We start from the raw sequence: 14,318 nt of genomic DNA, 5'->3' as shown, positions 1-14,318 counted from the left end.
TTATGACTATACAAAGTATACTTTTTCTTTAATTATTATTATTTATTTATTATTCTTCACTTTACAGTTTTGAAACTTAGTAGTAAATTACAAAATTAAGTCAACTAATTCCCAGTGTGTGTTAAGTAATTTAGAATCCTATTTTCTCCAGTAGCCTTCCAAAAAAACCCACTGATGCACCATCATAAGAATATAATTATATGAGTTATCCCCATGATTTTTGTGCTTTTGTTCAAAGCTGAAGAGGCACATTTACAATGCAAATGTCATTATCATCATTACAGCCAGTCATCAATGTAAGCAACCGGCCACAGCCGTGCCAAAAAAAGAAGAAAAAAAACAGCAACACAAACAACTCTCCCATTAGCTGTCATTAAGTCCAGAATCCTTATGCAATCAGCCTCACACTCATCCAATCTCTCTTTCACACAAGCACAGACACAGTATCTGATGAAAAGTACCAAACTGTAATGTTATCAAACCAGAACTAAGGAAGACATCAACCGGGCAAACTGTCCAACTGACCTAACCCCCAGGAAGTCCAGCAGCCCAAGCTACATGGTAAACTCCAGGTGTAGCGTGTGACAACTAATAAGGGCTAATTAAATTGATAATTAGTTTCAGAATATTAAACAATAAGCATGCCAAGATAAGGGCCCTAAAGTGGCTGTTACTGCCTGATCTCGGGACCCCTTCTTAATGAGGGTCATTCCTACATTAAATTGTGTTTAATTAAAGGACCAAACAGCAATCTGGGACCAGACGGTGTTCCAGTATAGAAAACTGTATATTGCACAAAGATTGGGAGGAAAGAGGACTCGAAGCAATGACTGCAACCATGTAATGTCTCATATTGACATGATCAATTTATCAAGAAAAGGATTCAATAACCATCCAATCACTGGCTATACCACTTTTTTTCCTGTAGGAGGCTGTGAGGGCCATCTTTGGTCATTCAAAGGGTTAACACAAAAAAACAAACAACCAACCAGGTCTGAAATCAGAATCGAGCTGTGAGGCGCATCACTGTGCCCCCTAGGACTTTGTACATCTATCATTAAATTGAAAATTTGGGTCAATTTTGGCAAAGACTTCAATTTAGGTCAAGGTTAGTTTAAGGAATAGTAGTTCATGGTTCAGGTTAATGTAAATCTTCACAAAATGGCTCTAATTTCTTCTTCTGATGAAAACACAAGTGTGTGTTTGAGTGTGTGTCTGTGTGTGTGTGTGTGTTTGTGTCAGAACACTTTCAGTTCATTGTTGTCTTTATTAGAACCGACTTCTCATTTCAACCACTGAACTAGGGTCAGTTTGGCAACCCCCAAGCAAGCACACACACACAAATACACACTACGTATGTATCTCACTATACTCACAAGGAGATTCACCCTACAGTACAGTCAAGACTGCAGAGACAGCAGAGTGATCTGTGCTAAAGTTTAAACTTACCTTCCTCCTGAATTCTAGAAAACTTTCTTCAGGTTCACATAATTTCATTTGGTTCAGATGAGGCAAAGCAAAGCTCTGAATCAGTAGTCTTCATGCTTCAAGTTCAAGTCAGTGTGTTTCTGAGACTGAGTGTTTTATTGAACAACATCCCCAAATGTAGTCAGATTCAGGTGCAAAACTACGAGCCAAGACAAATGACTTTTAGTCATATGGATTAAAGAATGGCACTAGGTTGCATGACCCAAGACACCAAAATGAAAACTGCAACATTAAATCATTAGAATTTATCAATAAAACACAACTACAACATAAACACAGTCTCAGTATGTTACAGCTGCATAACCCAATGCTAACCACTAACGGGCTGATAATTTCAGCCTGTTTGACTGAACAAAGCTGATGGACCTTATGAAAGAAAGATGAACTTCTGCCATTATTTCATTCAATAAATCTGTTATTTACCATTGGAGTCAAAGCAGTCTGCAGTCTCAGACAAAATTAAAGCCACACGGTCACTCGAAGCAGGAAGGCAATAGAGAAGTAAAAAATATTTTTGCTTACCTTCATGAAGTCAGATATTCATTGTGTACAGCAGCAGAGAGAAAGAGAAAAACAATAAAAGTATTAATATTAAAGCTTTCACAGTCATCTTTTTCTCTAATGACAACATGCTCTGTAACTGCAGAAACATTTTTCAGTGTATTGATATGGTTCAATTAACAAAAAAAAAATTCTAATTGATGTTAAAATCATCATCAACAACAACTATGAAAGGTTTGATCTACACAACAACTGGATATTATCTGAGGCAAAGTAACAAAAAAAAAAAAAACGACTTTTTTTTTTTGTTTTCACTTTGCAGCTTGGTTTGCAGCTTCCCCTTGCTTCCAGTGTTTGAGCTAAGCTAATCCCAGGCTTCTACTTCTGATCCTCTTCTAATATTTGTGGATTGTCAGGGCCTTAGGACTACAATCAGTTTCTGCTAATTTTGCAAACCATTAAAAGGAAAAGGCTTACCAAAATCACTTGAAAAGACCCAAACCAACAATTTGTTCATCTCTCTCTCTCTCAGCAACTTCACCTCATTCCGTTTGTATTTTTTTCTTAGTGCTATTAGGTTGCATGGTTCAACGCATTAGGTAAACTGAACCGATACGGAATAGTTTGGTCCCCCAAGCAACAAACAGAATGCGAACCTACATATTCCAAGTAGACCATTAGTGCAGCACTGGAGCCACCTGTCTATAGAATTAAGAAACTAACATGCTAACGCAATCAGTCATGTGGGATGCCTCTAAAACAGAACCAGCAATACAGGCAACAAATATGAATATAAAACTACAACCAAACAATAAAACTCTCCATTCATCCATTATGAGGTGCCACAGAAATCACAATGTGACGGATAACCTTCTTAAACAATATTCATTTTTGACAGTGTGCCAATATTTGTGCAATACTCCTGTCACTGAAATAGGGAATGCTCTTTTAAGATGTGTTTTTACATAGATTTTTGCACAAAGTTACTTTTGTAATGTTGAATGCAATCTTCTTCAAATAATTCTCCCCCTATGGCTCGAAGCATTAAAGTCGTAGCGGGCTGGACGTATCCCAGCTGACTTAGGGCGAAGGCCGTGGACACTCCGAACAGATACATTAAAGCCAACACAAGCAAATGAAGAGTCAAAGAAAACACATTTCCAACAAGACCTGGAAGTGTGGCATTTAAAAATCTCACAGCTGCAGGCCGATTTAAACTGATCTCCACCTTCTGACTTCCAAATTGCGCCCTGCTGGAACTCAGCTCCATCTCCTTCGGTCTCACAGCAGGACCAACTCATTTACAACTCTCAAAACAAAGGAGTGGATAATGTCACCTTCTTGTGTTTGACTCTATCAAACTGCTGTTACATCAAACAGCAGCAGGAGTCATACTGTCTCCAAACTGAGAGAAGGGCTTTGTGCAATTTAGGCAGGTGGCACAGGAGCTGATGAGGTGTCTCTTTGTCCAGGGCCAATATTGATTATTGGTAATCTAGAAAGACAGATAACTGTTATTTGAGACTGATATAAATTTACAGTTCTATAACCAGCATCTGATGGCAGGGAGCCTGTCATTCACTACTAATGTTGAGGTATTGATTGATGTATTAATTACAACTTTAGTAGTATTAGCAACCTCGGCTCCCAAACACAGCACTGCTTATTAACTGGAGCTGCTCCACTTTGCAAATGAGCTTGCCTGTTCTTTTGTGTAAACAGTAGGTTTAGTGATTGATGTTACTCGTGACATCTAACCAATCCCATATTGCTGTGGGGCGAGATGTTGCTTGAGCACACACAGTGACTGCAGATAGAGAGAGAGAGCTGGCTGCATCAGAGTAAAAACCAGTGTATTTATGTGTTTAGCAATAATCGGTCAAGACAAAACGATATCAAAAATCCCAAATATCAACCTGTAAGCATAAACTGATCTAATCATTGAAGTCAACAAAAATGAGGCCTCCAACAAGTGATCTAACAATCAAAGCACAATTAATCAAGTTGGTGTCTGTGCAACAGGGCGATAGTCATTAAAGCAGGATGGGGATGATTTCTTTGGTACAGGTATGATGGTGGCGGTCTTGAAGCATGATGGAACAATGGCTTGCTCCAAGAAAGTACTGAAGATGTCGGCGAAGACATCCTTCAGCTCCTCTGCACAGTCTTTCAGCACACTGCCAGGGATGTTGTCTGGGCCTGCTGCTTTCCGAATGTCGATGGTGGAGAGTGCCTTCTTCATACTGGCTGCAGACAGGAACAGAATCTGGTCATGCGGAGGGGGTGGGGTTTTCTGTGGGTGGGTGTTGTTTTGTGGGTCAAAGCGTGCAAAGAAGGTGTTCAGGTTATTGAGCAGAGAGATGTTGCTTTCGCAGGTCTGTTGCGCGGGCTTGTAGTCCGTAATGGCCTGGATGCCTCGCCATAGGCTCCGCGCATCTCTGCTGTCATTGAAGTGGGAGGTTATCTTGCTTGTGTAGTCTTGTTTTGCCTTTCTGATGCCCCGGGACAGGTTGGCTCTCGCTGTTCTCAGGCCAGATTCATCCCCAGCCCTGAAGGCCTCATCTCTGGCCCTCAGCAGCCTATGGACGTCCCCTGTCAGCCACGGCTTCTGGTTAGCCCGAGTGGTGATAGTTTTCACATGGGCGACATCGTCAATGCATTTTGTGACGTAGGAGGTCACAGTGTCTGTGTACTCCTCAATGTCACTGTTGTTGTTGTGGGTTGCGGGTATCTTCAGCTTATGAGATTATTAGATACAACTGATAGTAATAAAAATATGGTTTACTGCTGCAGTGTTTTTGGGATGTCATATTGTTGCTGTTTGTCACAACACAGGGGTGAAGGCAGCAACTTTTTTCTTGACATTCAGTTAACATGTTGCATCCAAATTCCCCAGTGGCACAGAAAGTGTAGCTCCAAAATGTTATTGATATATATATTATTTGCAAAAAGAAAATGCTCTGACTTCTCCCAAGTGGAATTTGACTATTTAGATGTTTTGAAATTGAGACATCTGACTCTGAGATTTAACCAATACAATGGAAGTGAACGGAGTTTAGTTAGCCCTCCTGTCGTCCTGCAGGTCAAATTGACCTGTTTTAAAGTTTTAAAAATGTGGGAAAAAATATATATATTTTCACAGTGAAAACTTCCACATTTTCAATTTTTTTTAGGAAATTTATGAACATTTTTTGGTGGAAAAAAATAATTAAAAAAATGTTTAAGAACATTCAGAAAAAAAAATCAACCACAATTCCGTGAATTTCGCTGTGAAATTTGGGGATTTTTTATTTTAAAAAATAAAACTTTTGAGGGAATCTTTTTAGGAATTTTCTTCCTGAAGATTTTTGCAAATTTTTTGTAAATTTGGGGAATTTTTTTCTGAAATTTTGGACTTTTTTCAGACAAGGCAACAACATTTTTAGTAAGGACAACATGAGGGTTAAATCCTCCTGCTATTTTCATTTCTCAGGAAGAGCAATGTTTGACCTGGGGCGTGTTTAGTTACCCATAAGTGTCAGAAACCAAAAAATCCCAATAAATATTGTTTATATCTCATTGGTAACTCCATTACCGAGCATTTCTATCAACATTTAGTGCAATGGTGTCCTTTACATCTCACAGATCATGGTTCATTGAGGATAATTCACTTATTTTTCATAAAAAAAATGCATGTTAAAACTTTTTCTAATGTACAATCGAAAGACTTGCACATAAAATACAATACTTTTACATGACATTGATGTTTTTATTTATAATTTGATTTTACTTTTTGATTTTTTTGTTTTTTCATGGAGTTGATAAATTAACGTGAAACACCTCTTCTGTTCAGGGCCAAATTGACCTGCTGGCTTCAAATCATTTGGACTTGTATTGAAAGTAAACTTTATTCACTGTTTTTGAACGTGAAACATGTAAAATTAACCATTTTCATTTTATATGTTGGTTACACTTATTACGCTAAGCAGACATTTAGAAGACACATTTAGCAAATTCTTTTATTAGGTTTTATTTTTAACTTTAAATTGGGTCAATGTGACTCACAACATAACAGGACGGTTAGGGTCCCACATTAAAAACTAGCATTCATGAAAATTCAATGAAACCCCTAGCTGAGGCCACAAATGAAGTGGAGCATCTCTGCATCCCAGCTTGGTCAGTCTGCATCCTGTTTAAAACACAACGTCAACTGAGATCAGTCTAAGCGTGCCGTATGCAAAGGCTTAAACTCCCTCTCTCCATGCAAGTGTATATTAATGTCCCGAGTGATGTAGTGACCCTGTCATACTAAATCTACTGCTGTGTGATCACGCACCTTGTGTGTTTGTGCGTGTGTGTCTTACGGCTTTCAGGATGACACATGGTCGAGTGCATGCGCTGCTCAAAAGACTGTTAACCTCAGCCTCTTCTACTGGCACTCAACCAAAGAGAAAGGGAGAGGGAGATGGAAGGAGGCACAGGGATGTAGAAAAGGAGGACCGATTAAATCAAAACATGAATGCAAATACAACTATTTTAATATCTGAATACGTTTTTTTGATAATCTTATTAAGAGTAAGCCGTTTATGCTTGTTGTCGAGGTGATATTTCCAATGATTTTCAGAAGTGACAATATACTGTTGATGAAAGCAGAACAAAAATTGGAGTTGCTCATACATCATTGTGTAGCTTAGTCTAGAACCTTCCTTTCAAACTCCTATAGAATTTATCTGAAACTTTTTTTTTAACAATTAGAGCGGCAACTTTAAAAACAGAGTGAGAAGCAAATGACTGACACCGCAGTACACATCTTCATCTTTGTTGTTGAGTTTTTACTGTGTAACGACATTCTTTGCTTTGTCAAAGTGTTTCACTGCACAAAGTAACAATTCCCTAGGTTAAAACAAAAAAACAAAACAAAAAAAAAACACATTTTTTCAGCCAGAACCACCCCGCAATCTTGTCAGTGACTGTTGTGTGCTTGCTTTGTGTGGCAGATCTTCTCAAATCGGAGCTGCAGCTGTGAGAGTGCCACTCTTAGCTCATTTCCAGCTTTAATCTGTACTTTGTCTTAATTGAGGCAACTGCAGAAAAAGCTAACTCACACAATCTGGATGTGGCAGAGAAAGAATAGTGGCTAGGGCTCTCCTGTCTAGCAGGGGGTAGTCCTTTTCTACTTAAATCTACAGTGGAGTCAATGTGTTTGACTTAAATTCAGTCTCTTTGTTGAATCGGAGGTGACACCCGTGAACTGTTCCTGTAGAACTCACTAAAGCTTGGATCTAATAATTTTGAAGGATCTTGCACTCGGAAATACCTCTGGAAATGTTTCTGTAGGGCACAGATATGAGTTTTCATAAAGGGGATTGATATGATCCGCAGCTTGTTGGCCTCTCTGAATGATTTCAGGCTCTTAAACAAGCGAGGAATTGTTTTTGTAGAACTTGATCACAAGGATACAAGTACCATGATTAAAATAGCTAATTCATCAAAAGAAACAACCAGTCCTCCCTTACTCTAAAATTCAGATCCTTAGCAAAACTGGCCATGTTCAGTATTTTGATGCTATTATATTTTGACCTGTCCTATGAGAAACCAGTGCTTGCAAAAGGTTCCACGGTACGTATTGAATATGCACAAATCAGCATTGTAGTTAGGCGGATAAGACCAAAATTTGGGGTCGATAGTTCACTTTTTCAGGAAAGCACCAAATTTGGTACAGACATAGTATATGACCATACCATTGATTTAAGAGGAGTACCCCAAAAATCTAAGCCCCCTGGGGGCCACCATCTTGAATTCAAATATGGCCGCCTTGCTAAACATATTTATGTAATATCTCCCTTAAAGGCATTATGGAGGATGTTTTTTTGTTTGTTTAATTTGTCTGATTCACATAAAATGAATATACTGACCTTTAGTGGACTTGTATGTATGGTTTCTAAAAGAATTAAAAATAAAAAAAATAACTGTGGACATGGCAGGACCTGAAAAACATCAGCCAATCAATGCGCTTGGACCGAGGCGTTTGGTTTGCTCCCTTTCCTGTCAATCAAAAATCTTCCGGCTCAGGCCTCGTTACGTAGATTACGTACGCCTTGTACTTACGTGTTTTCTGTATGTGTTGCTTTGGTATAGCTTCGTAGTTAGCTGGCGACTTGTTTTGCTCATCTTTTTTGACATAATGGCAGATAAAGATCCAGGGGGACCCAGCCGTAAAAGACAACTTCACGAGTGCTACGCAAGTTTCTGGAGGGGGGCGTTTCTTCGTAAATGTTAAGAGGGGGGAGGTTAGAGGGGGGTGAGGGAGAGGTTGTATGTGCACATGCGCATGCTACGTTCATAGTCGTAGGAAATTAAATCTCCTGTAATGCCTTTAATACGGCAGATACAAAGTTACTTTCAAGATCTACCCCCATTGTTTCAGGGTCTGCGGATTCAATAAAGCCATTTATAACAGTGTTATATATATAACAGCCACCAGGGGGGCTTAGATTTTTGGGGTACTCCTCTTAAATCAATTGTATGGTCATATACTATGTCTGTACCAAATTTGGTGCTTTCCTGAAAAAGTGAACTATCATTTGACTTATCCGCCTAACTATTGGGGGAATGGATCCACTATCTCGGCTGAGATCTGAATGAAAGCGGAATGATGCAAATTCGCGACAATAGGCGTCAAGGGGTTAAAATCACACAGTATGTAGAGGTCTTAAGAAAAAGTCACATTCAACCATTTTTTATGAAGATGGCTGACTTTTTTCATCGGGCTCAATGAAGATTTCTCTTGATTCTCACTGCCAGCAACATTCAAACTAAAAGCGGTGATCTCCTTGCTTAGGACAGAGGTTAACAATAAATAAAGAACCTGTACAATTGTCCCTCTGCATGGTGAACTTCAAGGATACGACACGATAATAAACACAAATAAGATGGATGAGAGTACAGACGTACTGAACATTTAACAATGTACAGCTTACAGCTTAATAATGTGTTATCTTATATACACATGTCAAAGTGTCTATTATGAATGATGCCTTGCCCTGCCCACACACACACTCGCAGGGTATTTAGCATATTGTAGTGCCTGCAGCCAGCAAATTAGTCACATCTGAAACAGTCTAATTAACCCAGAGGAGCTTAACCCACTTATCACAGCCGGCAGAGACCGAGAGACATCGACAGAGACACACACACACACACACTCGAAGAGAGAGAGAGTTACGGACTTGGACTATCTCCTTTATTGATTGATTATTCTCATCAACAGTGTGTATTTGCGTGTGGGTATGTGTGCGAATTTACTTCACTCAGTCTGATTGATTGGCTCGTCCAAAGCCAACACTTCCTTGTCCGACACACACCGCAATTACACAAACCTACACACACATATTGCAACAACATCACAAGTGGAGGAGTAAAAAGTGTTTAAAAAAAAAACAGAAAGAAGGAGGAAAATTGTTTTCTGATAACCGTACGTCTGTCCATCTGCCATGCAGTCATGTAAATCAGAATACACTCATATGTATACAAAGTTGGAGCTAATTAGCTATAGCTAATAATTAGATGGGCATGGCATTCTCTACTGCAGATGTTTCTTCTCCTCGTTGGGCCACTACATTGTCAAATTCATTTCCATTTCATAGAGATTTATTCATTTCATAATGCCACTGATTTACTGATTTTGTGCAGTCCATGTTTGTTTTTTCGCATACATACTTCCTATTTCCACATATTCGTTGCCTTTTCTTTCACAAATGGCCAAGAAGTAAAGCACATAATAGAATAACGAACGCATAATGGATTGTGTGTCTGGGCTTACATGTAATACATTAAGCCTGCTTTTCTTATTTCTTCCCTCTTTTCTGGATGAATTTTCAATTTCTTTCACTGTTTCTGGGTTTTAACGTATTACTTCCATGCGGTGCTTCAGGCTTATGTTAGAGACTGAAAAGAAGCAACTAGAAGTGTTTAGGTCAATATCAGTAACTGTATAGATAGTACATTGCTTTCCAGCTATTTTTGTGCTTTTCTTGTTTAACGGGTTCTATTTTGTTTCCTTACGTTTGACCTTTGTGCCTTTTTCTCATTTTCTGCCTCAGCCTTCTCCTTGTTGACTGTTTGTCAGGCTCATGTTTTCTTAGATGTTTTTTTCCCTCTTGCTGAATTTTGCCCTTTTACAGTCAACACGCTATCATGTAATGTGTCATTTATTTGTACAGGGTGTCCTTGTCTTACGTCGGAGTTTCGATCGATATAAATCGATTTTCGTCGTAAGTTGGAACTCCGGCGAAAATGTAAACAAAGCCGCTACGTGCTTCACGGTATTGATCAGATCTGTGGAAAAGTCTTGAATACCAATGACTTTCATGCATGTATGAGTGATTTTACAAAAAGACAACAGAATATTGTAACGGACTGATATTGTTGTTGATGTTGATGTTTCGATGTTTATTGTTCAGTTCGAGATTTACCTAATGTCAGTGAACATGCCATGTTTAGTTAGCTTACCTCTGATTGGCTGACAGTCAGCAGTAGAGAGAGCGGGGAACAGTGGCTAATTCTGGAGCTAAGTTATAGGTTTTTTGTAGTTATTTTGGCGTTGGCTACGGGTCCACAGTAGTCTGTGTGAAGGTTCAATAAACGACCAGAGAACCAGATAAAGTCTCACTCGTTCACCACAGAGGGTCACTAAAATATGTTGCACTATTTTTACAACTTGACCGATGTTCGTGGGGGTTTCGTCCTGTTCAGAGCATTTTATTATGTCTAATTTCACTTCTATGGAGGTGACTTTCCTTTTCTTCAAAGCACTGTCATCAGAAGAGTCTGACTTACGCTTGGGAGCCATAATAAAGGGCAAAAAGTTAGCGAATGTAGAACAATCCAAGGTGGCGTTCAACCAGCAAATGTAAACAAAGTTGTCTTATAGCGCCGCGTGACAACGTATTCGTCCGTTCCGCTCGTCAACTAGTTCCACGTAACCAGTTCCGACATAAATACGAAACGACATAGGTTGACGGCGTCTTAAACTGAAGACCCGCTGTAATTTGAAAATGGCACAATTCAACCAAATTATTTTATTTGTTGTTTGTTTTAGGTGTCAGAATGAAAACTTGAGAAACCAATCAAAAATATCAACATGCATTCATCTTAAATAACATCCGATTCAAAAACAAAAATCTGTAATTAAAAAACAGGGCTGTTTCATGTTCCTCATTTTGAAAAAGAATGTATCACAAAGCATTTTCTTACACAAAATAGAATTTATAGATATGGATTGTAAGAAATCCCTTTTGTAGGGGTATCCTTTAACATTATGAAGAACCACACTGACAGCTGAGTTGTGACTGCGTCTAGTGATCAGTGGTCAGACTACTGTATAAGGAGAAATCTGACAATGATTTTATCAAACATACGTAATCTCCAACACCCATGTCATTTACCCAACTCTGTCCAATTTTTAACACGAATTGCCTACAAAATTACTGCATATCCTCTGTTATTACAGTGCATGGCAAAAGAAAATGTTCTGGCTTATCGGTGTATGTGTGTGAAGAATATCAACATTCATGTTTAAATAGCTGAACAATGAAAGTTATGCAAATTAAATGATACATAACTTCTGAAAGATAATATTGTGACATATACTGATATGCATACACTGTGCCCATATACTGTGAAAATGTTTATTATTATGAAGTAACCATGTGAGCCGTTCAAGAATCTCACTGTAAGCTTGTAGAAGATCCTGTCAGCACATTTCTTCATGTTCGGCTAAGATTTTTGCTGTGGGTGCATGTCTCCTAATTAATCCTTCATGCGGATGTTATGATGTTACATTGATATATGCATGCTAGCTGTGGAGAGACTAGCAGAGATGTGACTGGAATTGTTTGTAGACTCAGATCTTGTGTGGGTGTTAATCCCTGACAACAGTCACAGATAGATAACTATTTCATGGCAGTTTGACCTTCAGTTGTAGAGGTCTCTTCCTCCAAAATGCCAGACAGAAGGACAAATATAGCCATTCTTTAGTAGCTCGGCAAAAAGTGGAATGAAAATAACCCTGGTAAATACTGTGATGTCAAATGCAGTATACCAAACCTCAGCACTGGGCCTCTATGTTGAGCGGAAACAGAAACTCTGGAACTCCATTTGCTCCTTGACACTAGCAGGCTGACAGCAAGACCTCATGTTTCTGTGGGTGTCTGGAAAGTGCAGAACTTTTGTATCGAACAAGACTGGAAACATCTCTGTGTGATGCCACTTTTGCATGCTATTGCCCAGTACAATCTGCAGAAATAAGTGCGTAACCAGATGGGTCAATATATAATTGCGGGACTTCTTGTATCATAGTTGACATTTTTGCTGTTTTCAGGCCTAAAATCAACATGGCCGCCTATAACCAAACACCACATGGCAGTTTTACAGAAAGATTCTTCTAAAATGTTATAGATACAATTGAATAAAACTGAAATTGAAAGTTATTTATGAAGATATTGTAGTAATCCACACTTGACTGACACACTACTTTATATTAAATAACTCAGAAAGCCTTGGAGTCTTCCAGTCTTTTCTCCAGGAGGAAATGACATCATGTGGAGCAGCTCATGTGATCTGGAATTAACACACTTCCTTGAGAGGTGTTTTTGTAACGGGGAACTTAGTTGAAGGTGACTTATCAGACACAGATACAATTTGATATTTTCCATCCAAAATTTGATATATTGTCAAAAAAGAAATATCTGTCATGATTATCTCAAATTTATCAAAAGAACACAATCAAAACAGTTCTAGGTTAGGCTCATTGTATTTTTGTTTAGCTAATTAGAAGGTGGTTGTTTCTAAATTTGAATGGTTATTTAGTTGACATTTTAGTGATATCCAGTCATTTTTTATTAATATGTGACTGTTTCCATAATAAATAATGATGGAATTTGTGAAGACATGATCATAATGAACATAAAAACATTATTTTTTTTACTTTTAATAAAAATGTATGCAAGATATATCCCATGGACTTCAACTGTCCTTCAATTATATATTGTTCCAGATAAACAAAGCGTGCGATGCCACTGTAATGGACCCAAGTTCATTTAATGAAACTACTGACAATCTCACATAATGTGAGAGCGGTTTGCATCTGAAACAACCTTTGTTCTCTTCTCTGCTTTTGATTCCTTACCTTTTACTATGTCATTAGGATTTCTCTCTCCTTCACCTTTTTGTCTGTATCTGTGATCTGATGTCACCTGTTGTTTGCTCCTTCTAATTATTCTTCCTCTACGCACAAAGGACATCCAACATCCTGCATCCAGATATGCTTGGTATCATTTGCTTTTGCCCGGCATGACAAAGGTTTACTTCATACTCTCAGTATTTACAAGTTTTACATCAATAATAAGTTGTTTGCTGCTCCTAAAATGTACTTTGATATAATAATATTAAAATATGACTGTCCCTAATGTATACAGCTGGGTTATATGATTAAGGATGTCTTTGTATTTGCTATTTTTCTCAGGTCATTTCTGATAATCTTGCATTCTTAATGAAACCACTTGATCAAACCACTAGTAAGCAGGCTTCCATTTTTGTTTTCTAAGGTCAACTTTAATAGCTGTCTTAAGAAGTATCATATTGTTATTATCAATGTCCTTGTTTACTCTATCCCTGGTAGGAACATATTGATTTGGGTAATTTATCGATATGTCATTCATCAGATGAGGTGAGTTTAAGGCCGTGATGAACTTGTCTCCACTGTCTGGAAGTGTGACTTAATTTGTACAGCTGATTGAGTTCCGTTTTTGTTTCCACTCGTTTGTCCTGAGAGTTTAAGTCACACATTTGTTTGGTTGTGGAAGGGGGTCTGTCTGACCGTGAATGCACTGTTAGTGGAGGGGTCCATGTCAGGGACTGCATGGTCTACTATAGTAGACTCCCTCTGGACCTAGCATTAATTATTCACCGGCCTCAGGCCCGACAGGGATGCACTACCTTCCTGCCATTTGTTTCAGAGTCAAGGTTGTTCTGGTTGGTGGAGGGTGGTTCGGTAAACAAGGGAGATTGATAGACGTGGTTGTTGTCATGAGGGTCACAGAAGCCAGTTCCCCACTCTGATTTCCAGTTTGAATGCATCTCACTATTACTAGAATAGCTGATTTCTGAGAAGAGAGTTCCAAAATGTCTCTACCAGGGCTACTAATTAATTTTAACCAGCAGTGTAATTTGCCCAGTCTCACTGGTAAAACCTAACTGTAAAGATCTTTTTTAGATCACACCAAGATCCACCCCAGTGTCCTTCTCTTGCATTTGTTGTTTATTTTGCAAAGAGGGCACCATGACTTCAG

At 38.6% G+C, this 14,318-nt stretch overlaps 1 protein-coding gene across 10 annotated transcripts in view; it reads right to left on the bottom strand.

The window, feature by feature from the left end:
• rbfox1 (RNA binding fox-1 homolog 1) overlaps window positions 1–14,318 on the bottom strand; it is a 275,224-nt gene that overhangs the window by 100,380 nt on the left and 160,526 nt on the right. Inside the window, exon 1 of one of the 10 annotated variants that reach the window (XM_051941399.1) lies at window positions 1,912–1,929. The exons of the other annotated variants lie outside the window; for them this stretch is intronic. Coding sequence (XP_051797359.1) covers window positions 1,912–1,914 — 3 coding nt within the window. The 5' untranslated portion in view covers window positions 1,915–1,929. Of the gene's footprint in view, window positions 1–1,911; window positions 1,930–14,318 lie in introns of those variants that run through there. 10 annotated transcript variants of the gene reach the window in all.

This window comes from Acanthochromis polyacanthus, chromosome 21, assembly GCF_021347895.1.
Source record: "Acanthochromis polyacanthus isolate Apoly-LR-REF ecotype Palm Island chromosome 21, KAUST_Apoly_ChrSc, whole genome shotgun sequence".
In the NCBI taxonomy this organism is placed as follows: domain Eukaryota; kingdom Metazoa; phylum Chordata; class Actinopteri; family Pomacentridae; genus Acanthochromis; species Acanthochromis polyacanthus.
The sequence above is the reverse complement of the archived record's forward strand: the minus strand, read 5'-3'. Positions and strand labels throughout refer to the sequence as shown.